This window comes from Typopeltis vanoorti, chromosome 14, assembly GCF_054136105.1.
Source record: "Typopeltis vanoorti isolate ZY-2024b chromosome 14, IOZ_Tvanoo_1.0, whole genome shotgun sequence".
NCBI classification, from domain to species: Eukaryota; Metazoa; Arthropoda; class Arachnida; order Uropygi; family Thelyphonidae; genus Typopeltis; species Typopeltis vanoorti.
The window spans coordinates 29,012,969-29,039,778 of NC_143562.1; the positions used below are offsets into that span (position 1 = coordinate 29,012,969).

The 26,810-nt window shown below is 36.0% G+C and overlaps 1 protein-coding gene across 3 annotated transcripts in view; it reads right to left on the reverse strand.

Moving 5' to 3' along the window:
* Nucleotides 1-26,810, reverse strand: part of LOC150099333 (extracellular matrix organizing protein FRAS1-like) — a 1,385,483-nt gene that overhangs the window by 282,692 nt on the left and 1,075,981 nt on the right. For all 3 annotated transcript variants that reach the window (XM_090403569.1, XM_090403568.1, XM_090403570.1), the window contains 3 exons: nt 24,736-24,947; nt 14,053-14,200; nt 9,632-9,837 (listed from right to left, as the gene is read on the reverse strand). In XM_090403569.1, the coding sequence (XP_090259695.1) occupies nt 9,632-9,837; nt 14,053-14,200; nt 24,736-24,947 (566 nt within the window). The remainder of the gene's footprint in view (nt 1-9,631; nt 9,838-14,052; nt 14,201-24,735; nt 24,948-26,810) is intronic.

Here is a 26,810-nt window from a genome sequence, read left to right on the forward strand (position 1 = left end):
TTTCTGCTTCTGCAGATTGTTTTTTTTTATCAGCCACTTACAGTGGCGCACTCAGGATTTAATCTTGGAGGGGGCCGAGTTGAGTAGACGTTTTGCGAATACACACTACACATTGCATACGACCTATAACTGAGCATCTGCAGTGATTGCTAATTCATAAGTAGCACACAACATAAATAAAAAAAATGAATTTTAATTAGGAAAAGATTTTTGGAAATTTTTCTAGTGTTTTTTCCTTTTCTTTGGGGGGTGCCTGGGCCCCTTGCCCCCCCCTCTCCCCTCTGGGTGCACCACTGGCCACTTATCCATCTCAGGGTTAAATTCTTAATGTAGAATAGCACCACGTACCGATACCAGCACAACACAGACTAACAAGATGACATTAGTGAATTACATGAATAAGGGAATCCCCAGCATTTATAGTTCTGATGCATGTGATCTGCGCTATCAGCACAGTTGCCCTGCACCCCAAATGTATTTCTTTCCCATGCATCGACTGCACCTGTGTACACTAGCAATGAAACATTAATTTAAAGCACAAAAAACTTGGCATGAGCTTGGTTTTAAATGAGCACAAGATTTTGTTTTGTAAACTTTTTTTTTGTGCTTCTTATCAATACCTTTGAAATGAAACTTATATGAATAAGCATGTATTTACTAATATTCATCAAGGGCCAAAATATGCAGGAAGCAAAATTTGTGAGCCAACACCAATGTGTGATTTTTTCCAGTAAAATATAAAAAATAATAAAAAAGAAATAATAAATAATAAAAATTAAATACTTGAGATAAAAAAAATCTACTTAGTCCAAAAACATTTTAAATTTGTTTTCATTATTTCACGGTCCCCTCAACAAAACTAACTGTGGGCCACACCCCCCAAGGGGGGTGTGGCCCACAGTTTGGGAAGCGCTGATCTACACAAAAACATTCAGAACTGAGACTCACAACATGGGTGGGTTTCCAGGGCAGGACTGCAATATGCAAGCCCAACATTACCTGAATCAGCATGTAGCACCGTCTTCAGTGTGCAAAGATCATGTACAGTGGGATGTAGAAGCTTGAAATGCTGTGTCACGGAGTGACAAATCATGCTACATCCTCTAACGAGCAGATGGATGAGTAGCTGTGGTGGATGTCTGGTGAACGTCTCTTACAAGAGTGTGTAACTATGAAATTCAGAGGTGGCAGTGTGATGGTAAGGTCTTGCTTTCCTTGTTTGGCCTCGGAAATCTATTTGTAGTACCATGAACATTGAACTCCAAGAAGTATCTGAACATTCTGGACAATGCAATGCTTCCTACTTTGTGGAGTTTCAACAGACCTGTCCATTGTCTGTCTCTTTCAGCAAGACAATGCACTGTGTCATAAAGCTGCCGCTGTAACTGAGTGTCTGTAGACATCAACACCACACTACTGGCCTCCACAAGTCTTGATCTCTACCCTACTGAACACCTGTGGAAAGAACTGGATCATTATGTGAGGTAAAGGGATATTTGTCCCACAACAGTCCATGACCTCATTATATGCTTACAGGAAGAATGGTCCAAAATTCCCACTGATTGCTATCATAAGCTTGCAGAAAGAATACCCTGTAGGATTGCTGCAGTCATTGAAGAACAAGGAGAACTTACATCTCATTAAGGTGGGCAGTATGGCTGTTTGTTCCACAAACTATGGAGTCCATTGATTTCTTTCCAAGCAGGATATATAAATAAATAAATTATCTATATATATATATATATATTATTATTATTATTATTTATTATTATCTGACACCTCCAGGGAGTCCAAAGACTCATCGATGGAGGGCAGCTGCTCCACAACTCTGTCTCCACCAACTGACTGCAACTACACCAATGCCATCTACCAGTGACCACCACCACTAGTATTTCCATAGACAATCACAAACATCCATGCCCACGGTGGGATTCGAACCCGCAGCCTTTTGGCTGGAGAGCGGATATGCTCACCACTCGGCCAGCCAGGCGGGCCACTTATGAATGCTTAAAAATGCATTCTAAACAATGCTTTAAAAATTGATAAAAATTCCTCTAATAAATCAGTAATTCAGGTTAATAACTGTGATATTTTATATCATCAGATTAATTATTATTATTATTATTATTGTACAGGCACCTCCATAGAGACCAAACACTCATTGCAGGAGACCCAAACTATCCACACAATCTATCATACCTCTCATTAAACCTACTAATAACAGAAAAAGAACTGACTCTGACCACCCATTCAACTCATTCACAACTCTCCAAGCAAAAAATCTAGTCCTCACACCCCAAATTCACCACACATTTGTTTAACTTCCAGGAATGACCTCTTGTTCGGGCCACTCTAACCAAGTGTTGAAACATTTTTCCCTGCATCAATCCTATAAAACCCTTAAAGCAACTTACATGTTTCTTTCGTGTACCCTCTTTTCCATCTATCAACCAACTTCTGCAATCTACACACACTCATCTATCCTCATAGGGAACATTCCACAGACCACTCACCATCTTAGTCACTCGAATCTGAATCTTTTCCACTGCTCCTTCATCCCCAAGAAACTCAGAAGACCACACCTGAGCACAGTAATTCAGATGTGGACATATCAAGGCCTTATACAGAGGAATAACAACTACCTTATCTCTACTTATGTGTTCTTCAATAGCCATTTAATCTTATTGGATACCTTAGCAACATGTCCACTAAACTTAAGCTCTCTGTCTACCACCACCACCACCACCACCACCCTAAATCTTTAGCTTCATCTATTTCTTAGAGTACAATTCCATCAACGTGGTACACAGCTTGTAATTATTTATCCCAAAATGAATAACTTTACATTTCACCACATTAAACTGATACCCATTATCTTTTGTCCATAATGAATAGTCTATTTAAATCATCCTGCAAGCTTCCACATCACCTTGATTAATTATTACTTTGCCTAATTTTTCATCATCAGCAAACAACTGAATATGTTCTTTCAGATTATTTCCTACATCATTTATGTACAAATTAAATGACAGCAGTCCCAGCACTGACCTTGCAGCACAACCACCACTAGTCATCTGTTTTGTTTTGATTCTGCTTCTCCATATACCACTTTTTTGATATCTATCCACCAGCCACCCTCTTATGTGGCATATCTTTCCCCATTTATTCTAATTTGCATAACAGAGTTCAATTTGGTAAATCTGTCAAATATCTTTGCAAAATCCAGCAGAATCGTGTAGCCATTTATTTATCCAACTCAGCTGTTGTTCTATTATAAAAAGTTGGTAAATTACTAAGGAATGACCGGGCCTTCACAAAGCCATGTTGTCCTTAATACAGAATCATATTTTTATCCACCCATTATTGAATTCTCTTTTTGACCAAATTTTCCAGTGCTTTTACCACCATGCCTGAGATATTGATTGGTCTAAAATTTGCTACTGCAGTCTTAGAACCTTCCTTATGTAAGGGGATTATTTTGCCCTCTTTCAACTCCCATGGAACTCTACCAGAGCTCAGACTAAATTAAAGAGCTAAGTCAAAGGTATTACCAAGTTCCCTTGCACATTCTCGCTAAACATGTACTGATATACCATCAAATATCACAGCTGTACTTAAATTGAAATTCTGCAATATCCTAAGAACCTACAATTCATCCGCCTCTGTTCCCACATCAGTGTCTATTACATATGTTACAGCAGTAACCTCACTTGGATGATATACCCTTGCAATGTGGTCACTCAGTAACTTCTGTCACCTCCTGACCATCGCCACTCATTAAGGTTAATCTTCCATAGTCATTTTCTCTTACTTGCCATTTAATGAAAGAATTCTTTGGGATTTCCATTGGCCTGCTCAGATAGACTCTTCTCATAATATGATTTTGTTATCCTTGCCATGCTAGTCACCTTTCTCCTGAACCTTGTATTGTTCATGAGTTTGCTGGTCACCATTCTCCTTATATACCCTGTACAGCTCATGCTTAATGATACCACTCATCCATCTAACACCTACCCGATTCACCCCTCCATATCTTAGGTATACAATTTAATATTGCTTCCTCTAGATGAGTCTTAACCATCTCCCTACTAACATCCTTCTGTTGCAGTGTTTTATTCCATGGCACAATTTTAAGCTTCCTCCAAAGCTTTTCATAATCATCTGCCTTGTAGTTCCACATATATCCCTTCTTGATAGAATATTCCTCATGTTTTACAATCTTCCAGGTTGAGACTGCATTGTTACTTTCCCTAATCAAAGGCAACATGGCCACCTTGGTTATGGATAGTTCTTCTGATCCTATGACCGGGTCCAATACTCTCTCACCCATAATCTAGGGGACTAGGGGTGCCAACTCAAGTAATTATATGTCAGTAGGTGTATAAATTCCATTTCCTTTCTTCCCTGTGATATTTCTTCCTTCTAGTTTATATCTACATGGTTGAAGTACCTAATAATAATTGCCTGACCTGTACCCATTGCACTAATTTACCGATGCATGTCTTCCAGATCATCTATGGAACCCCCTGGCCTATAGCAACAACCAATTGTATATTTTATCTAACTGGCCTTGATCTCATACTAGACTGCTTCAAATGAACAACCAGCCTCACACCTGTCTCCTATTTTTTTGGGCTGCAATTCATCTGCTAACATCAGGCCAGGATGGTAACAAGGGTGGTAAGAAAAGCAAAAGCGGATTACGAAAGAAAATTGGCCATGCAGGCTAAAGAGAATCCCAAACAGTTTTTTCAATATGTTGCAAGTAAAAGGAAAAATGTTCATGGTAGAATGACATTAAAAATGCTGAGGGTTGTGAGGTAACCGAATCAGTCGATATAGTGAAATTACCGAGTGAGCACTTTGCAAGAGTATATCATCCAGGTGATGACATTGCAAGAATGGAAGAGCCAACAGCTTATACTGGGTGATGAATGAAGTAGAGGTAACTAGTCTATTACAGAACCTCAATGTCAATACATCTGTGGGATTGGATGGTACACCAGCTTGTGTCATACGTGAAGTGGCTAAAGAATTGTCAGTGCTCTTGACCATTTTGTTTAATTTGAGCCTCGGGTCTGGGTCAGTCCCAAGGGGGTGGAAAGAGGAGAAAATAGTTCTGCTGCATAAAGATGGTTCCAAGGCTGCTATTGAAAATTACCGGCCAATCAGCATAACAGGAATCATTATCAAGGTCTTGGAGAAAATAGTCAAGAGGAAAATACAAGATTGGATAGAAGAAAATGGGATACTGTATCGGGGACAGCATGGTTTTGTGAAGGGTAGGTCATGCCTCAGTAACTTGCTCACGTATTATAACACAGTGACGGCTGAATTGGATAAGGGTAATGGGTTTACAGTGATTCTACTGGATCTTGCTAAGGCCTTTGACAGGATACCACATGGAATTCTAATCAGTAAATTGCAGCATATGGGGATGGATATAGGGTTGGTGAGATGGATAGGAGGGTGGTTGAAAGAGAGATATCAGAGAGTGGTTTATTCAGGAGTAGAATCCACAAGACGGCCTGTGACTAGTGGTGTGCCACAAGGATCTGTTCTTGGACCACTGCTGTTTAATTTGTTCATTAATGATATAGGAAAGGATCTGAGAGGAACAGTTCATTTGTTTGCAGATGATGCAAAGGTGGGTAGGGCAATAGTGAATGCAGATGACGTCAAAATTTTGCAAGATGATTTGGATAGATTGGAGGTCTGGGCTAAGGTGAATGGATGTCAATTTAATGTGCCAAAATGTAAGGTTATACATTTTGGGGTGAAAAGATTAGCAGCAGATTACTACATTGGTGGAACTGTACTCCAGGAAATTGATGAGGCACAAGATTTAGGAGTGTTGGTGGATAAGGAGTTGAAGTTTAGGGGACACATTGCAAAAGTGGCCAAATCAGCTCATCAAATCACTTGGTTGCTGAAGAATACATTGACAATCAGAGACAAGCAAGTTATTGTTCCTCTGTATCAAGCCTTGATAAGACCCCATCTCAACTACTGTGCCCAGATTTGGTCACCTAGGTTTCTTCTTGATGGGGAGGAGGTGGAGAGGATCCAGAGGCGAGTGACCAAGATGATAGCATCTTGGTCTGTGGAATGAACCTTATGAGAACAGGTTGAGGATTTGTGGGTTGCAAAAATTGGTTGATAGGCGGAGGAGGGGAGATATGATTGAGACATTCAAATTACTGAAGGGTTTCTATAAAATTAATTCAGAAGATATTTTTGAGAACAGGGCTAGTTGTGGGAGGACTAGGGAACATCCATGGAAACTGGGCAAAAGTGTGGTTAGTAAAGGTGTTGGAGCTGGGTTCTTTACTTGTAGAGTGGTGAATGAGTGGAATGCACTCCCAGAGTCTGTGGTGGATGCCGTGACAGTGAATCAGTTTAAGGCGAGGTATGATAGATACTGTATGAATGTAGAATAGTTGTGATGAATATGATTTGGGGTCTCCCTCGGTGAGTCTAATGACTCCCTGGAGTTGCCCGTAATAATAATAATAATAATAATAATAGTGGCAGGGGAGAAAGTGAGAAGAAAAGAGACCATCCCTGAAAGCTATATAAAGGTGTAGCAAACAAGGCAATGAGCAGTGGCTTTTATTTTTTCCATGGAGAATGGTGGGAGAGTAAAATGTGTTGTGCTAAGAGTGAGAATGAGGTTAGTTAATATAACAGATGTTATTATTATTATCAGACCTTCAATGAGTCCTTGAATCCCTGGAGATCTGATAATAATAATAACAGAACTTACTGAAGTAAACTTATTCTCGCTACATGTACTCACTACTTTAATAGGCAACCTGTTCAACTCACTCACAGTGAGAGAAAAATCTAGCTTTCATCCTATTCTTAACCGCATGCAAACTTAACTTACACGGATGTCTCTCTTGTCCTCTCTCCACCTTCCATATAATGAAAAATTTTATCATCCAATATCCCATAACATCCACTCGAAAGTTTATAGATCTATGTCACATCCCTTCTCTTTCTCCTGTCTACCAGTGTCTACAGTCCACATACTCTCAATCTATACTCATTATCCACATTCCATAATTCCAATATTATTTTTGTAACTCTTCTTTGAAGCCTTTCCACAGTTTCTTTATCCCTTTGGGAGACCCAAGAGATCAAATCTGAGCACAGTAGTCCAGGTATGGCCATATCAAGGCTTTGTAGAGGCAAAATGACTTCCATATCTTCACATGTCAATGTTCATCAACACTTCATTTATTCTCTGAGTCGCATTTGTGATTTTTGCTATTTGAACTTCAACTTTCTGTCCATCATAACTCCAAGATCTCTAGTCTCATCAGTTGCTTTAAAGCATAATCTCACTAATATAATATGCCATTGGATATCTCATCATATCAGAATGATGTCATAGTTGATCATGTATTATCGTGTTCATAATGGCTATCAGTTCAAACTAGCACTCATTTGTCCGTACTCCAGCCTATTCAAATCATCCTGTAAATGCTATATATCAATAACACTTCTGACTGTCCTGTCTATCTTTTGCATCATCAGCAAACAATTGAAGATCACCTGTCAGACCCTTTCCAATATCATTCATTTATAGATTAAACAACAATGGTCCAAGGACTAATCCATGGAGCACACCACCGGTCACTTTTAAATCTGACAAATTCGCATCCTCTATACATCATTTTTTGATATCTGTCCATAAGCCATCTGCTTATCCAAGCTAATAGTTTACATTCCAATCCCATATTCTCCACTTTAAGTAGCAACCTTTCATGTGATATATTATCAAAAGCCATAGCAAAATCCAATGGTGTAAGATAATATCCATTTTCTTTATCCAACTCAACCATAACATTATGTCAAAATATGAGTAAATTGTGCAGTAAACTTACTTCCCTTTATCAATTATATATTTGGTTTAATCCTTTATCCAAGTGTAAGCAAACAAAGTTTGTGTCTGAAGTATTCTGACTTGGCTATGCTACCTTGGATAAAGGTAGCATAGCCAAGTGAAAAAAAAAAAAAAACTTCCATCAATTATCTCTAATCCAGAGAATTTTAATAATAAGGTGTTGACACCTTTTGGCAACTGGTATATGATGATATGACTTCTGTATTACTTCCACCTTAGTATCACCACCTCTGGGTCTGGCACCCACTGATGAGACCTCAATAAAGGTTGAAACCGGTCTGGGTAGTGACACTTCCCTTAATGCATAGCATTATACATGTCTGCAAGGAGATGTGCTTTGCATTATGGGAGATACTAAGGGAAGTGATCAGAACTTACCCCACCTTTACCGTTGCCCCAGTCCTGAAAATACTTCAGGCACAAATTTTGTTTGCTTATACTTGGATAAAGGATTAAACCAAATACATAATTGGTAGCATAGCCAAGTGAAAAAAAAAAACTTCCATTAACTTCTCTTTAGTTTCTTGTCAAAGTCATATTGTTCCTTGGAAGATATATCTTGTTTGTCCACCTATTTCTGTATGCAAGTTCTTACCAACTTCTCTAAAATCTTCTCGAATCACTCCAGAAATACTGACAGGTTGATAGTTAGACATATCAGTCTTTGCACCACCCTTGTGCAATGAGATATCATACTTTCTTTCCACTCCTGTGGGATCTTTCCTGAGTTGAGACTCAAATTCACACATTTCATTCACACACTGATGCTGTTATGTATTTCTTTGTTAATTCCCAAGCAGCATTTATTTCCTTACTGCCCAGCTCCTCATTCCATGCTATAGCTCCTGAGCTTGTCATAATCACTAACCTTATAATTCCACATATATCCTTTCCTAACAAAAGTCTACATATGACTAGACACAACATAGGTGATCACATCATGATCATTTTCACCAACTGGAGGAAAGTGTGAAACCTCTCTCACAATTACATCCTCTGATGAAATGATCAGATCTAGAACTCTCAATCCTCATATGCGCTTCTTTACATGCTGCCTAAGATAGTAATCTCTCAAGAACTCAAGAAATTCATTTTCCTTATTCCTAAATGCTATCTCTTCATTCCAGTCCATACCACCATAATTAAAATCACCCATAATAATATATACCCATCACATTATTTTGGAATTATACCCTTCATGTACCCTTCATATTATTTTTGATTTTTTTTTGTCTCTCACTCAATCTCTTAAGTTAACTTATTACAGTGATAATATCCAAGATCTGAATGTGTGATATTAACTAGAAAGTTACTGAACCACTCTGGAATTCTGTTCTAGTATTTAATGACAACCAGGGAGAAGACATACACACGCCTAAAAGAAATTTGACTTTCCATTCTATCTTTTGTCCTTCACTGAACGGAACTTTCTGCCCTTTTGAAGAAGTTTTCTCTTTTCAGACAACTTGCAATAAAATAACTAATAGCAAATAAATTCACAGAGTAATCCACACTGATCAAATAAAATCTCTTGAATTTAGAATTCAAGTCAAACACTATAGAAGTATAAAAAATGGTTCACTTCATCCCTACATACACTTAAGTTAGATCACCCAAATTTAACTAGACTAATTGACTCTAACAACAGCAACACATATTCTTTTACAAATATTTATTTTTCTTTCCTAAAAATTGAAACAGCACATGAACTTATCTTACCTTTACACCAGGAAGAAACGTAACACGTGATTGATTTGTGTTTGGCCTCTCTACAAAGTCTAAGCTTGCTAATGCACTATTCTGTTTTGTATAACAGCCAACTGAGGATTCTTTAGTTAGATCTCCAGCTCGCAGAATAATACAATCAACTGTTTTAGCAGTTTCTTTCACTGCCATTTCTTTAACGGCAAACTGCATTACAGGAACTATTTTAAAAAAATCCCAAAATATTGATTACATCATTCATATGTGCATGCACACAATGTATAAATATACAATAACTAAATAATTAAACAATTATGAAATGATATGCATGGAATATAATACCAAAAAGAATCTGCAGACTAACTGAAAGAGACCATATATTGTCCATTGTTTGAACAGTCATGGTAATCATGAGAGTGTCATCTTAATAACTTATTTCAGATTATTTTTTGCAACCATATCTATAATAGTAAATACTTTCAAAATGAACAAATTCAGACTTCCATGGAGTTAAACACTCATCGCGTAAGGTCACTCTCTCTCTCTCTCTCTCTCTCTCTCTCACACACACACACACACATACACACTGTTCATAATACTGTGCATTGAATAAATTTCCATTCTCTGCATTCACTACAGCCTGAGGCAATGCATTCCAATCATTCACCACTCTCCATGTAAAAAGTCTACTTCACTCTCTTGTTCACATCCTCTTTACACCTTCCAGGGATGACCTCTTGTTCTTCCCATTTTTTTCACCATTCTCTGAAAAAACCCCTTTCCAACTTATATGTCTCTTTAACATCCTCTTCCCCATCCTCCTCCTATCCAGTAATTCTGCAAATTGCATTTCCTCAACTTTTCTTCATACTTAACATTCCAGAGACCACTTTAGTGTCCTCTGCATCATTGCTATCATCATAGAGTTCACTGTGCTATCCTCACAATTTTAGCAATGTGTTCTTTAAATTTAGAACCCTATCCACCATGATCCCCAGATCTCTTATTTCTTCTAATACAGTCCCCATTTGTATACTCTGCACCCCATCATTGTTTTCTGAATTTTAGAACTTTACACTTTGCAACATTGAACTGCTATGTCCATCACAGTCTATTCATGTACTCTTGTAAAGAAATAACATCTACTTTACTCGTTATGGTTCTTCATAACTCTGCATGATATGCACACAACTGAATATCCCTATTCAAACCTTCTCCAGTATCATTTACATACAAGCTAAACAGTAACTGCTCTAAAATAGACCCTTGAGGCATACCACTAGCTAGTGACTTTGACCTTCTGGGATACTGCTCCTGACTCTTACACAAATTGGTGATACATATCAGATAGACAATCTCAAATCCAGCACATTAATCTATTATCCAATCACATACATACCAATGTGACTATCAATTTATCATGCGGCAATATATCAAAACCTTTGCAAAATCTAAGCTACTATTGTGCATGTATCTTCCTTGTCCAACGCACCTGTCACCATATTGTAATAAGTAATCAGATTACTAAAACACAATCTTCTTTTAGAAAATCCATGCCATTTATCAAAGAGAATTCCACTGTTGTCAATCCAATTCTGAATCTTGATCCTCACCAACTTTTTCCCCCCTTTTATATATATATATATTTATCCCACATATGAGGCAAGATAACCTATAGCACATCAATCCTGTGTGTGAGGTGCAGATAAGTGTTGAGAAAAAAGAAACCTATTGACATTATTCTGCTTAAACAGTTATAGGGTGAAACTGTTGGGAAACAAATCATGGGGAAGACTGTTACAGAGGACAGCAGTAGACAGAATAAATGAGGAAGAGAAGAAACAGGTTCGATGAGTTTGCAGTTGTACTATAAAAGGATGTTAGGCACCTGCTGCCCTTGTTTTATCAGGCCTAATAGCAAGTGGAGGAATGATGTTTGCCAATTCACTAGAGCAATGACCATGGAAGTACCTGTAGAAGAGACAAAAAACTTAAACATTACATCTGTTAGAGGTTGAAGTGAGCCTATGAGAGAAGGGTCATCTATGAGCCAAATTGCTCTCCTCTGGACAACATCAAAAATTTTAAGGAGGTTTTAGGTGCACCATCTCAAATGTGTGAACAATATTCTAAAAATAGGCAAATTTGGGATGTCAAACATATATAGGGTTATAGAGTTAGTACCTGGGTGGGTGTAAAATAGCTTCTTGAGGGGGAAAAGAATGCCTAGTTTTTAGAAGCTGAGAAAACTACTGATGTGATTGCTTGTGCCAAGAGAGGCTGGAGGTAGATGTTAGTCCAAGAAGAGATAGTTCATCCTGTCTGGTGATGTGTGTGTGTGTGTGTGTGTGTGTGTATTACTGAGGATGAGGGAAACCAATGAAACTAAAATGACCTTGCTAATGCTTCTGGCTGGTATCTCCACTTGGGCCTGGCTCCCACTGAAGCGACCTCAATAAAGGTCGAAACTAGTCTGGGTAGTGGCCCTTCCCTTAATGCATAACATTAGACATATCCGCAAGGAGATGTGTTTTGCATTATAAGAGATTCTGAGATAGGAGTGATGTTAGCTTGCTCCACCTTTGCAAGGAGTTGTCCTGGTGTTGTACCACCTTACTCCAGTTCTGAAGATACTTTCAGGCACAAACTTTGTTTGCTCACACTTGAATAAAGGATTAAACTAAATTTATTATATTTCTCAAGTATGAATGATATAATCACGTAATCACAAGAAAGATATTTATTTAACCAAATATTTCGGTCTGGAAATAGCAGACCATCTTCAGTGGTATTACGAACAGTTTAAAAAATACAAGCTAGAATACTAACAATAGATCGTTAAAATTAGAACATGGTGCGTGATGTTATATCACTAAGTATGAAACGGAATATTTTGAAGTAGAAACATGATTGAATAGCAAATTTTTAAATAGCAAATTCAATCATGTTTCTACTTCAAAATATTCCGTTTCATACTTGGAGATATAACATCATGCGGCGTGTTCTAATTTTAACGATCTATTGTTAGTATTCTAGCTTGCATTTTTTAAACTGTTCTTGTAATACCACTGAAGACGGTCTATTTCCAGACCGAAATATTTGGTTAAATAAATATCTTTCTTGTGATTATGTGATTATATCATTCAGTCTTATGTCACAAGTATCCTTGAAACAACAAATTTCTCAAGTATGGTTGCATAAATCTCTTCTGTGACATTCAATAAGGAAATTATAAAGACTTTCTCCAATTCTTCACCCTTCTCTCCAAGTTCAAAAATATTTCTGTATATCTTGTGAATTATTCCCTAATTTGCTGTTTAAGTAATATCTAACAGAAAAAGATTTTTTTAAAAGCAAAAAAAAGTTGATTCTAGAGATGATAGCTAATATTTATATTAGCTACCCTCTCTAGACTCAATGTTCTTCTAACTTCTTCCCTACTAGCACCTTTCAAAAGGATCATAGGTACAAATAAATCTTATGTCTAATTTACCTTTGAAATTATTATTGTTTTTACGTGACACCTCCAGGGAGTCTAAAGACTCGCCAAGGGAGGGCATCCACTCTGCAACTCTCTGTCTCCACCACTCAATTCACCAACTACAACGAACTGCAACTACACCAACGCTATCTACCACCTTGTGACTAGTGGTGCAAGTCTTACTTGCACCACTAGTCACAATCACAAGCATCCATGTCCACGGTGAGATTAGAACTCACAGCCTTTTGGCTGGAGAGCAGATATGCTAACCACTTGGCCAACCAGGCCGGAAATATATTGAAATTGTCTCCCTTTCAAGTAGTTAAACTTCATGTTTAGTGTCGCATGCCAAAGCTATCATTCCTTTTCCTGATCCTTCCTACTGAGTATAATAATCTTATTATTTATATGGATTTCACCTATTTTGTTCAACTTTGGTTAGTATTACCTTAGTAATACTAACCAAAATTGAACAAATTTTAAGAAAGTTAAACAAATTTTAACAAAGTTGAACCAATTTTCTAACCATACATAATCTTGTATGCACATCCACACACTACTTATTTTTAATTTGACTTAGTGATTCTTTTCTAATGACATTTTTAAAGTGGGGGGCAGATATTCCCATTAAAATAATATTCTGTCTCCCCTTTAACAATTGTCACTTTTTTTTTTTATAGTCACCTTGTGTAAATTTATTAACTAAACTAACATGAGATTATAACCCTTCAACAATAGCATAACAGTTTTATCAAACTGTAAGAGATGAATGTTAAGGAAGAATCATTGCAAAAAAAGAGTATATAAGGAGACAGGATTTGGAATCTCATTGAAAAATAAGAACAAATCAGAAGGAAAATAAAATAATACTGAGAGTCTTACTGTAAAACAATTTTGACAAATTTTATTAACTACTACATTAAAAATACAATAAAAAAATTATACAAAGAATTACCATCTGAATTAGTATCACTAATAATAACCACAGTTTGGTCAGGATGGCCAAGAGCACTTCCCACTGGTGAACTAAGATAAGTAACAAATGTTTCATTTCCTTCCACTTGTGGATTTAGTATGTCATCCAAAATAATAACAGGACAAACCTGCAAATATATATTACATTTAAAATTGCCATCATGACACAATGGATATTATAAAGCTTATGAATTATAAAAAAATCAGAGTTTTGCTCAACAAGAGTTAAATTTTGTTGGTAGAACTCCACATGCATTAATTTTTGTGCAGCACTGATATCATAAGGAACGTACCTTGTGCATACTTGGTTTATTTTTATTCCAACTTGATGAATTTTTTCTGATGATTTATTAAACCTGACAGACAATTCCCACAACTAATATTCTGTCTTCGTTCAATCAGTTTTACAAATAGTCAGGTCTCCAGCTTCAAGCATTGTCAACCAGCATTTTATTATTATTATTATTATTATGATAATGATGATTCAGGAGCTCCATGGAGTCACAAGACTCATCATCTTGTGACTTAATGTCTTGTGACATCAACTTGATGTATTTTTTTTGATGATTTATTAAACCTGACAGACAATTCCCACAACTAGTATTCTGTCTTCATTCAATCAGCTTGACAAATAGTCAGGTCTCCAGCTTAAAGCATTGTCAACCAGCATTTATTATTATTATTATGATGATGATGATAATGATGATTCAGGAGCTCCATGGAGTCACAACTCATCGTGAGAGGCCTACTCTAGAAAACACAAAGTCTATCATGCTGCTCCTTGAACTCATTCTCTGTTGAATGAGTTCAAGGAGCAGCATGTTGAACTCATGCTCCTTGAACTCAAAGCATGAACCTATTTAAATCCTCTTGTAACAATGTCACATGAAACAATCTCCAGTGTTAACCCTGTAACCACCCCTCAACAGTTTAAATGTCTCAATCATATCACCTATCCTTCTATCTAGTAAACTGTGCAGTCAATTTTCCCTCAGTCTATCCTCATAACTAACATTATACAATCCTGGTATGTTTGTTATCTGCCTCAACAGATTTTTTACTCTTTTCTTACTCTTTTTTGGACATTTTTTCTCACTCTTTAAAAATTTCACCTCCGAATACTGCTACTTTGCTCAGTCTTCCACAGAAAATAAGAAAAAAAAAAGAAAGAAGCATACTGTAATGTGTGTTATAAAAGAATACAGGAACAAGCAAATATTTCTTCTTCTTTTTCAGACTCATATGCTTTAATGTGACATTGTTACAAGAGGATTTAAATAGGTTCATGCTTTGAGCAGAAGAACACGGATATCATTTCCGTGTTACTAAATGTAAAGTCATGTACTTTGGCCAGAGAAGACAGAGTCAGGTTTATTATACTGGTGGTACTTTGCTCCAGGAGGTGGAGGGGGTGAGGATTTACGGATCTTGGCAAACAGGAAGCAGAAATGCGCGGGACACATTGCAAGCAAAAGTTTTAAAGGTTATCCCATAAAACTACAGCTATAATAATAATTAATATTATTCTGACAAGAAGGGATAAATAGGTGATAGTACCACTATAAGGCATAGTTCTAGTCACCTGGATATCTTGGGCAATAAAGAAACAAAAGTGGAGAAAAAGTGACTGTCTCAGGACTCTGGAGCATTAATGAGTAAGAGGATAAATTAAGGGAATGTAGTCTCCCAGAGCCTGGTAATAAGGTGGTTGATTGAAAGACATACATTGGTGAGAGGATGCCACCAAGAGAGAGGTATAAGGGGATTACTGCATAGGGTAATAGGAAATGAGAGAGAGAGAGAGAGAGATCATCTCCGAAAACTGTATAAAGATTGTATGAGTAAGGAAGTGAAAAGGAGATTTTCTTTCATTCAATTTCTTTTCTTTTCTTTCTAATCAGCAAATTAATATAATGAGTGCAAGTTGAGTGATAATTATGGGGGACTTCAATTATAGAGACATAGAGTGGAAAGTCTGAACAATGTTTATATATTTTTCTTTTAATCCATTTAAATTTTTTGACTGGCTCCCCACCATTTCAATTTTGCTTATAAAAACACATATGCACACTAAAAAATAAATGTTTATTAAATTATAATTAACTCCACCATAGCTGGTCTCAAGTCCAGTTGAGAAAAGAGGAGGATTTGGCAAAGGGCTAATTCCCCCTTTCCAATAAAAACAAAATGCTTATGGAAACTAAGAATCCTGAAAAAACCATAACTGATGAAAGGAACAGAATACTCTGCAAGACACCAGACAGCGACTATCCCTGCTGGGAAGTAAAAACAGCAAAAATGAAATATCAGAGTGAAAGACTTTTGGAAGCTGTAAGATGGAAAAAAAAGTCAACTGGTGTCACCAAAATATTACTTAAAATATGAAAGTGGAAAAATAAGATTATTATTATTATTCAGGCCTCCATGGAGTCAAAAGACTCATCACGGGAGGTCCTTTCTAGGAAACACAGAGTCTATCATACCACTCCTTAAATTCATTGACCATTCTCACTCTCTATCAGGCAATGCATTCCATGGTTCAACAACCCTCCATGCAAAGAAACCACTCCTCACCCTCTTGCTCACAGTTTCCTTCCGTAACTTTGAAGGATGACCCTTGTCATTACTCCTTCCTGCTATTCAACAAGCAAAAGAACTCTCCAGTGTCAACCCTTTAACCACCTCTCAAAGTTTAAAAGTCTCAATCCCATCACTTCTCCTTCTTCTATCTACCAAACCTCTGCAGTCCACATTCCCTCAGCCGATCCTCATAATTAACATTCTTCAGTCCTGAAACCATCTTTGTTATTCACCTTTGTACCCTTTCCACAGTTAATTTATCCCCTTCAAATCCTGGGGACCAAATCTTAGACCAATAGTCTAAGTGTGGTATGACCAGGGTCTTATACAATGGAATGATAACTCTTTTATCTCTGCAGGTCAGCGTCCTTCTCATTATTGCAGCAATCCTCTGTGATACCTTCACCACCACCTCTACAATATGTCCCCTTAATTTCAGGTTTCTATCAATCATCAACCCCAGATCTCTTATCTCCCCTATTTCCTCCAGTACAGCTCCTCCAATAGAGTATGCAGCATCCCATCAATGTGTCCCAAACCTCAAGACCTTACATTTTGCTGCATTAAACTGAAACCCCCATTCATTTGCCCATCTTTCTAGCTTATTCAATTCTCTTGCAGGGCTACCACATCTGCACTATTACTAATAACCCTTCCCAGCTTCACATCATCTGCAAACAGCTGAATACCCCCCCCCCTGCAATCCACTGACAATTTCATTGATATGAAGGCTAAACAATATAGGTCCCAGTACTGAGCCCTGTGGGACCGCACTTGTAATCCTCTGCCTCCTTGAACTGCCCCACCATACACAACTCTCTGATACCTATCGGACAGCCAATCCTGAATCCAGTTGACCAACCTGATATCCAAACCCATGTGATACAACTTAAATGTCAGTTTATCATGTGGCACCCTGTCAAATGGCTTCGCTAAGTCCAAGAAAATGGCAGTATATGCTTTTCCCTCATCTACTACTATTGTAACTTTATTATAAAAGGCTAGCATATTACTAAAAGAAGAGCGTCCCTTAACAAATCCATGTTGACTCTCACAGATAAAATTACCCTCATCTGTCCAATGCTATATACGGTCCCTCACTAATTTCTCCACGATCTTAACAACTACTGATGACACACAAATTGGCCTATAATTAGACACTTCCAGTCTGCTACTGCCCTTATGCAATGCCACTATCTTACCTTCCTTCCATTCCCTGGGCACCTTTCCTGTAGCCGGAGTTTCATTTGAAAAGCCAGGTCAAAGGAGTTGTAATTTCTTTAGCACATTTTCTATCAAAAAACTCGTGGTGAAATACCTTCCAGTCCCACAGCTTTTCTGACATCCAGAGTACTCAGTATTTCGAACACACTCTCCTCCTGCATCCCTAAACCTCGAACCTGCCCTATCCTTCTAGTATTAAAATTTAAGATGGATGGATGAATCCATCTTATTTTTGGATAGGTTTTGGAAAGATGATAACTGGAGCTAAAGATACAGTCCTATACTCTGGTTATGAAAACAGACACATAAAAGGAGTAGCAGCACTAATACTAAATAAAAAGTGTAAAAGTTGCATTATTGAATGGGAACACTAAATAACAGAATGATTACTGCACATTTCAATTCAATATATGTCAATAATGCAAATTTATGCAGCTACAAATGATGCTGATGAAAAAAAGGAAAAGAAAAAATTTATGAACAACTGCAAAAAATAATAGATAAAACACTGAAACGTGACATTCTTATAATGATGGGCGATTTTAATGCAAAAATAGGAAGAAAAACTCAAGACAGTTGTAAAGCAATAGGAAAAGAAGCTTGTGGTAGAATAAATCAAAACGGTGAAGATTAATAGAATTTTGCAAAATAAATGACCTAATATTGAATGTAGCCTTGTTTTAAATACAAGATATCCATAAACTTACTTGGACTTCCCCTGATGGAAAATCCAGAAACCAAATTGATTACATAATAATAAACGGAAAATACAGAAGATCACTTGTGGATGTGAAGGTGAGAAGAGGAGCAGATATTGGGTCAGATCATTTCTTAGTACTAGCCAAACTAAAATTAAAACTTAAAGCAGATAAAATAAACGAAAGTAAGAATAGAAATAGATATGATATAGCAGATATGATATAACTAAATAACAAAGAAATAAAAGAACAGCCTCATCACATCAATTAGAATCCTTTTCTTTAGTGTTACATGGTGATCAGCATTCATTTTACACAAATTATGGACTATACAACCGTGTTATAAATAATTATTTTAATTTCCCGACGTTTCCCAACCTTCATATTAAGGTCATCATCTGGAGTATATATATATATATATGCAGAGATAAGCTAAATTGCATTTCATATAGTATGCTGAAGAGACAATAATTTGATCAATGGTTATTCTACTGGTGCCTCACCTCTAGTGAAAATAAAATAAAATTACAATAAATAAATTAAATAAAATAAATGAACTACATCAAAGCTATATTCTACTTAAGACAACAGAGAAACATTCTTTCATATAGATAGTTTTGTTACAGTAAAAATGATGTCCTAATTTAACATGAACCACTAACATTTTAAATTTAAATTATACTAAAACAATAACCAGTAACCTAACAATATCAGAATTGTCAGCAATGAAATCACCAAAATTAAATCCAGACATAGTAATTACTAGAGCCGATAAAGGCAGTGCCACAGTTATTCTAAATTAAACTACTTATTTAGAAAAAATGAATCTAATAGTCTCGGACAACAGTACCTATCAACTTGTTAATTACGACCTTACCAATCGAATAAAAAAAAAACGGAGAAGCTAAGGTCGTAATTAACAAGTTGATAGGTACTGTTGTCCGAGACTATTAGATTCATTTTTTCTAAATAAGTAGTTTAATTTAGAATAACTGTGGCACTGCCTTTATCGGCTCTAGTAATTACTATGTCTGGATTTAATTTTGGTCGCCACATAGCCCAAAGATACTTTTAAAAAAAAATTAATTTCACATTCCCGGATGTGAAATTAATTTTTATTAATTAATTATCACCTAGCCAAGAAACTAGTGTCAACACTCAAGGAGTTGGTAGGTCATTCTCCCTCCTATATTAAAAACACATAACACTTTGTAAACAAAATCAAAGACATCACACTGGAAAAAGATGATTTATTAGTCAGTTCTGACGTCTCTGCCCTCTTCACAAACACAATCCTTCTATTACAGGTCATATTCCCTCCAGATATCACAGTGCTCTTTGCACATGTACTACGTTCTGGCTATTTTGTGTGGCAGAACACTTTCTACCTGCAAAAAGAAGGCACAGCAATAGGCTCACCATTATCCCCCATTGCTAACTTTTACACAGAACATTTTGAGCAACGTGCTCTAGATTCCTCTCCTTTAAAACCCAAAGTCTGGCTTAGATACATTGATGTTTTTGCTATCTGGCTCCATGGCCTCCAGACACTAGACACTTTCCTCAGCCACGTAAACAACACAGATGAATACAATTGACAGTTGAGATTGAAAAGGAGAACACACTTCCATTTCTAGATACACTTGTCACATATCTTCCTTCTGGCAGTCTTTCCTTCATTTATTGGAAACCGACACAGACTGGCCAATATATACACAAAAAAACTCCTACCACCACTCAAAGCAAAACTAGAGATCATTAAAACATTAACACATTTCAACAAGCACTTAAAGATTAATTAAACGTTATCAGTAATACTTGGAAGTTTATTTTTCACTTGGTTAGACTACAATAAATTTAGTTTAATCCTTTATCCAGGTGTAAGCAAACAAAGTTTGCGCCTGAAAATATCTTCAGGACTGAGGTAAGGTAGTGCAACACCAGGCAACTCTGAGCAAAGGTGGACCAAGCTCTCATCACTCCTGGTCTCAGTATCTCCCATAATGCAAAGCACATCTCCTTGCAGACATATATACTGCTATGCATTAAGGAAAGGGACACTACCCAGACCAGTTTCGACCTTTATTGAGGTGTACTTAAGTAAAGACCTCTCTAAAAATTAGATGATCCCCAAAGATCGCCCAACTCAGCTTTGTTCAACTCAGTGACAGGCTCACCCCATCACCAAGAAGAACTTTTCAGCATTGGCTCTACCCAGTGGCAGGCTCACCCCACCATCAGACGGAGCCATAATCTCAGTGGTGGCTCTACTCAGAGACAGCCTCAAGCAGAGCCTCTCATATCCAGCATGGGAGGCAAACCAAAATGTGGAGATACTAAGGCAGAAGCAATAGGAGAGGTCATATTTACCTATAGGAGTTGCCAACAGGTGTACCACCTTATTATTGAATTACTCTAGATTTAGAGAAAGATGTTGGAAGTTTATTTTTCACTTGGTTAGACTATAATAAATTTAGTTTAATCCTTTATCCAAGTGTAAGAAAACAAAGTTTGCACCTGAAAATATCTTCAGGACTAAGATAAGGTAGTGCAACACCAGGCAACTCCGAGCAAAGGTGGACCAAGCTTTCATCACTCCTTGTCTCAGTATCTCCCATAATGCAAAGCACATCTCCTTGCAGACATGTATACTGCTATGCATTAACACTGCTTGCACTACCTTACCTCAGTCCTGAAGATATTTTCAGGTGCAAACTTTGTTTTCTTACACTTGGATAAAGGATTAAACTAAATTTATTATAGTCTAACCAAGTGAAAAATAAACTTCCAACATCTTTCTCTAAATCTACAGTAATTAATTCAATAATAAGGTGGTACACCTGTTGGCAACTCCTATAGGTAAATATGACCTCTCCTATTGCTTCTGCCTTAGTATCTCCATGTTTGGGTTTGCCTCCCACTGATGAGACCTGGATAAAGGTACTCACTGATGAGACCCCAATGAGGGTTAAAACCGGTGTGGGGTTGGCCTTGAGAGGCTCCGTTTGGGGGTAGGTTTTTGCCTGTCTATGAGTGGGACAACCACTGAGATTATGGCTCTGCTTGGTGGTGGGGGGGTGAGCCTGCCACTGGGTAGAGCCATGCTGAGAAGTTCTTCTCGGTGACAGGCTCACCCTGTCACCGAGAACAGCATACATGTCCACAAGGAGATGTGCTTTGCATTATGGGAGATACTGAGACAAGGAGTGAGAGCTTAGTCCACCTTTGCTTGGAGTTTCCTAGTGTTGCACTACCTTACCTCAGTCCTGAAGATATTTTCAGGTGCAAACTTTGTTTGCTTACACTTGGATAAAGAATTAAACTGAATTTATTATTATCAGTAACCTTCCTAAAAATGGTTACAGCCAAAATACTATTAACAAAATTCTGTACAAGACCTCACTTAAAAACATAATTAAACAAGACTACAATAAAACTGTAACCATTCCATACATTAAAGGGATATCAGACAAAATAAACAGAATACTACAAAAATATAACCTTAAAGCCACCTTTAAACCTCATGCAAAATTAAAGAACTTACTCAACTCATCCAAGGATCCACTCCCTCCACTAGCCCACCCTGGAATAGACCATATTCAGTGCACCTGTAATTTGCCCTATATAGGGGAAACAGAATGCACAATTCCTATCAGAAAAAAGAACATAAACGACACATTAAATATAATAACTATGGTCCAGCTGGTCTTTCTATTCATGCCCTGAACACTTTACACCCTAATCTTAACAATAATGATGGTCTAAAAATCCCAAGTATATGGAAGGCACATATTCTATCCACTTAACCTTTCTCTCTAAGAGTTAATTTTAAATAGGACCATAGGTAATCCAGGATCCTAAATCTAATATAACAATTGTCGTGTTAAATTAGGATATATTATTTTTACTGTAACAAAACTATCTATATGAAAGAATGTTGCTCTGATATCTTAAATAGAATATAGCTTTGATGTAGTTAATTTATTTCATTTCATTTATTTATTGTAATTTTATTTTATTTTCACTAGAGGTCAGGCCAGTAGAATAACCTTTGATTATTATTATTATTATTTGATACCTCCAGGGAGTCAAGGACTCATCAAGGGAGGCTATAAATCACCCAAACCAGCTATCATACCTTCCCTTAAATTCATTCACACCAGATGCACTCACTACCCCTAACGACAATTTATTCCACTCATTCAGTGCTCTCTGGGAGAAAAACCTAGCTCTTACCCCTTTCTTGACTATGAGCAAACTTAACTTCCATGGATGTCCCAATCAAAGCATTGCCAGCATACATACTATGTGAAATGTAATTTAGCTCGTCTCTGTATATATATGTGTATACTCCAGATGATGACCTTAAAAACGTGAGGAAATTAAAATAATTATTTATAACATGGTTGTATAGTCCATAATTTGTGCAAAATGAATGACATCAATTAAAAACAGATTCACAAAACTTGAGCAAACAAATGAATAAAGAAGAAAATGATTATCAAAAAAGAGTCATTATAAATGGGGGAAAAAAAATGGAAAATTGTTTAATGTAGTTCTGTTTTTTTTTTTTTTTCTTCTTTCTACCAGAGGTTAGGCTAGGGTAAATGATTAACAACATTTAGATTCATCTTACTTTTATATAGTGCAGTGTCATGTAGCTTGTATCCTGTACATATGTATGCTTTCCTGATGATGATGACCTTAATATAGAGGTTGAAATGTTGAATGTTACTGTATTAATGTTAAGTAAAGTAATTATTCTTACACGTTATGTCTTCATAAATTCTTTGCTATGAATTACACTATTAGAATCCGATATCCTAATATACAGCCTCACTTCCCAGAAATATATAGCCTTTTTATAATTTCAAAACTAATGACAATGTTCTTTTCTTAATTCTCTTATCTAAGAGACATTTCATTTGATTGAATATGTCTGAAATAATAAGCTGTAATCCATCTAAATGTTCATCATATCTAAACTGAATTCATTTCAAGTCTTTTTAACCAAAAAATACTATTGCTACCACCATGTGAGCATACACAGTGCTATTACTTTATATTTCTTATGTAACCAGCCAAATCACAAATAGGATTTAATATTTTCTGCATATAGCAATCACAAATGATGTGACCATTGAGTTTTATCTTTTTATATTCTACGTTCATGTTCAGATATCGCATTTCTTATTAAAAGTATTAATGCACATGTACCCAAAATTACTAAATATTAAGAGAGCACTGTATTAGATATTATGATAATTTTAGTGACTTTCTAATATGCTCACTAAGCAATCCTCCTTGAACTCCATCTAAATACCATTTCAATTGAAATCAAACCATAAAGTTGAAAAGAGCACATTGTATTCTATGCAGTCTAAATTTATTTTTGTTTGCTATCTTCTTCTTCTTCTTCTTCTTGAGTATTCTGCAATTGAGCAGGTTCTTCTTTTAGTAGCAGAAACTTTCCTTCCACTCTCTTCTGTTCTGAGCCTTCTCTTTCAAGGTTGTGTACCTGTCTCCATTCAGCATGTCATCTAGCATTTTATATATCCTTTCCTTACTCTTTCCAGAGGAAGAGTAAGGAAAGGATATATAAAAGGATATATAAAAAATAAAAGAAATTTTTAATAACAAATATGAGAAATATTTCATTAAATAATGTGAAACTCAATTTCAACAGATTATCATTACGTGTAGTTTCCTATAATCAACATTTCTACACTATGTATAATATTACTTTTATGAGCCACATTAATGGTATATCAAGAGAAATACAGAGGAAGAGTAAGGAAAGGATATATAAAAGGATATATAAAAAATAAAAGAAATTTTTAATAACAAATATGAGAAATATTTCATTAAATAATGTGAAACTCAATTTCAACAGATTATCATTACGTGTAGTTTCCTATAATCAACATTTCTACACTATGTATAATATTACTTTTATGAGCCACATTAATGGTATATCAAGAGAAATACAGTAGACAGAAAACAGGTATTAATATTTAATATTAACATGCAGTACACAGAAAGAAAAGGAATGGACTAATTGTATAAGTGTTATTCTATAATGATATTCTTAGTATGCCAAATACCTATTTACTTAATTAATTCATATAGCAACCTTAAGTCGAACAAGCCATAATACTTACTGCTGATGTTTGTTTAGGACTAAATATAATTTGCAGAGAAGTTGACAAATAATCCTGACCAGGAAAAGCAGATCGAGGTTCTGATGGTCGTGTGCCACACCATACCAAAGAAGGCTTAGAAAGATCTGGACCAGATCTAATAATTTCCACTTTCACTTCCCCAGATTCCTCAGTATAAATAAATGAATTTTGGGAAAAGTAAACTAGTGGTTCTGTAAAAAAAAAATAATAATAATAATAATAATAAAATAATAATAAAATTAAATTCAAAATAAATAAATAAACATATAAGGATGTCAATTATTCACAAAGAAAATTTAAATGAAGATGAAATCAACTACGATTAAAACATTCACTGTTAATCCCAATTCCAAAATAATTCAGCTGTATATTTGACTGAATAAAATTAATTTTAATTTCAGATATGAAAATTAGAGATGTAACGAGATAGGCCATTGTCAATAACACTGACATTATCGATTATCAATAACACTGACATTAATAAACATTAAAACTATTATAAACTAAAAAAAAATTTAACACACTCATTCTGAATACTATGTACTTTTCGAATATACATTTTTAATAAATAATCAGAGATTATTAATATTATTATTATTATTATTACTATTACTTCATGACACCTTAGAAGAGTCCAAGGACTCATCACGAGAAGGCACTCCACTCTACACAACCCGCTATCTACATTACTTTGAACAGCTCTATCTACACATATCGCTATCTGCACATATACAATACACCACAATCTATCAACTAGACACAATGCCATACTACTGTTAACTAAGCGGATTAGATTATGTAGCAGAAATAGATTAAATTCTACTGCTCAACCTGGTACTTCATACATATGTGTGCTTTAAATTATATATTTCATTCCCACTTTGAGCCTGTTATTGATAATACGGAAAAATATCTTGTAGTCAGTATTAGATAGAGAAACAGGTCTCCAGATGCTGATTAAGGTGTGATCTCTATTAGGTTCAGGAATGAGAACAGTGTGGCTTGCTACAAATTCACTTGGTATGTGTCCTGATAAGAAAAAGGAATTAAATTGTGTAACTAGAATGGGAAGAATAAAATTCCAGGCTTCACGATACAGTTCTATCCCTAGACCATCAGGCCCTGGGGATTTTCTTATCTTTATAGGCTGTGGTAACTTCAGATGCTGTAATGGGGCTGTCAAGCCCATCTTGGATATGAACAGGAAAGCCATTAATGTTCCAAGAGTTATAATTTCCAACAGTACTATTGTCTTCAAACAGATTTTTGTAGAGTTTTTGAAAGGAGTCAAGGATGTCTTTAGTGGTGGACATGTCTTCTCCATCAACACAGATCTGAGTGATAGTCTTTTCTTTGCGAAATTTTGTAAATTGTCCATTGAAGAATGCAGCTGAAGAGCTATCTGCTAAGTGCTGTTGTATTCTTATCTTAAAATTTCTTTCTTCTACTTGTTTCTGCCTTTCCAGTTCTATGTCTATGTTAATGTTCTAATGATTTTGCCACAGTCTATGCCAGGGATCACCAAACTTCTTTGACCATCGACCTCTTCAAGAGTTTCTTGACTTTTTATCGACCCCCTCTATTTTACTATTACATATTTATAATAGGAAAAGCAAAAAAAGACGCTTATGTGAGTTTTTAGATTGTTTATTTTATAGTTACAATGTTTATTGTATGTATAATATAGTATATATTATTATATTGGCTTAATGTCAAAGGGATACGTTTTTGACGTCCTTCTTAACATTACATATTTGATAGGAGGGATAAATAATATATAAAATATAAAATTTAATTTAGAAAACAAAATAACAATAATACAATCTTCCTTATATATATGAAAATAAGACTTTTATTAACTTAGTATACAATTTACTAACGTTGTCAATGTGAAGGGTGTGCTTTGTTGCCAGGCGAGAACCACCAACATCCGTTTATTGGTAAATACTTCATTTTGGCCTAATTGATTGTCTTCCATAACTATTTTCATGACCTTGCTCCATCTTACAGGTCCTATTCATGTCACTGTTCCCACAATTCACTCTTAATTGCGT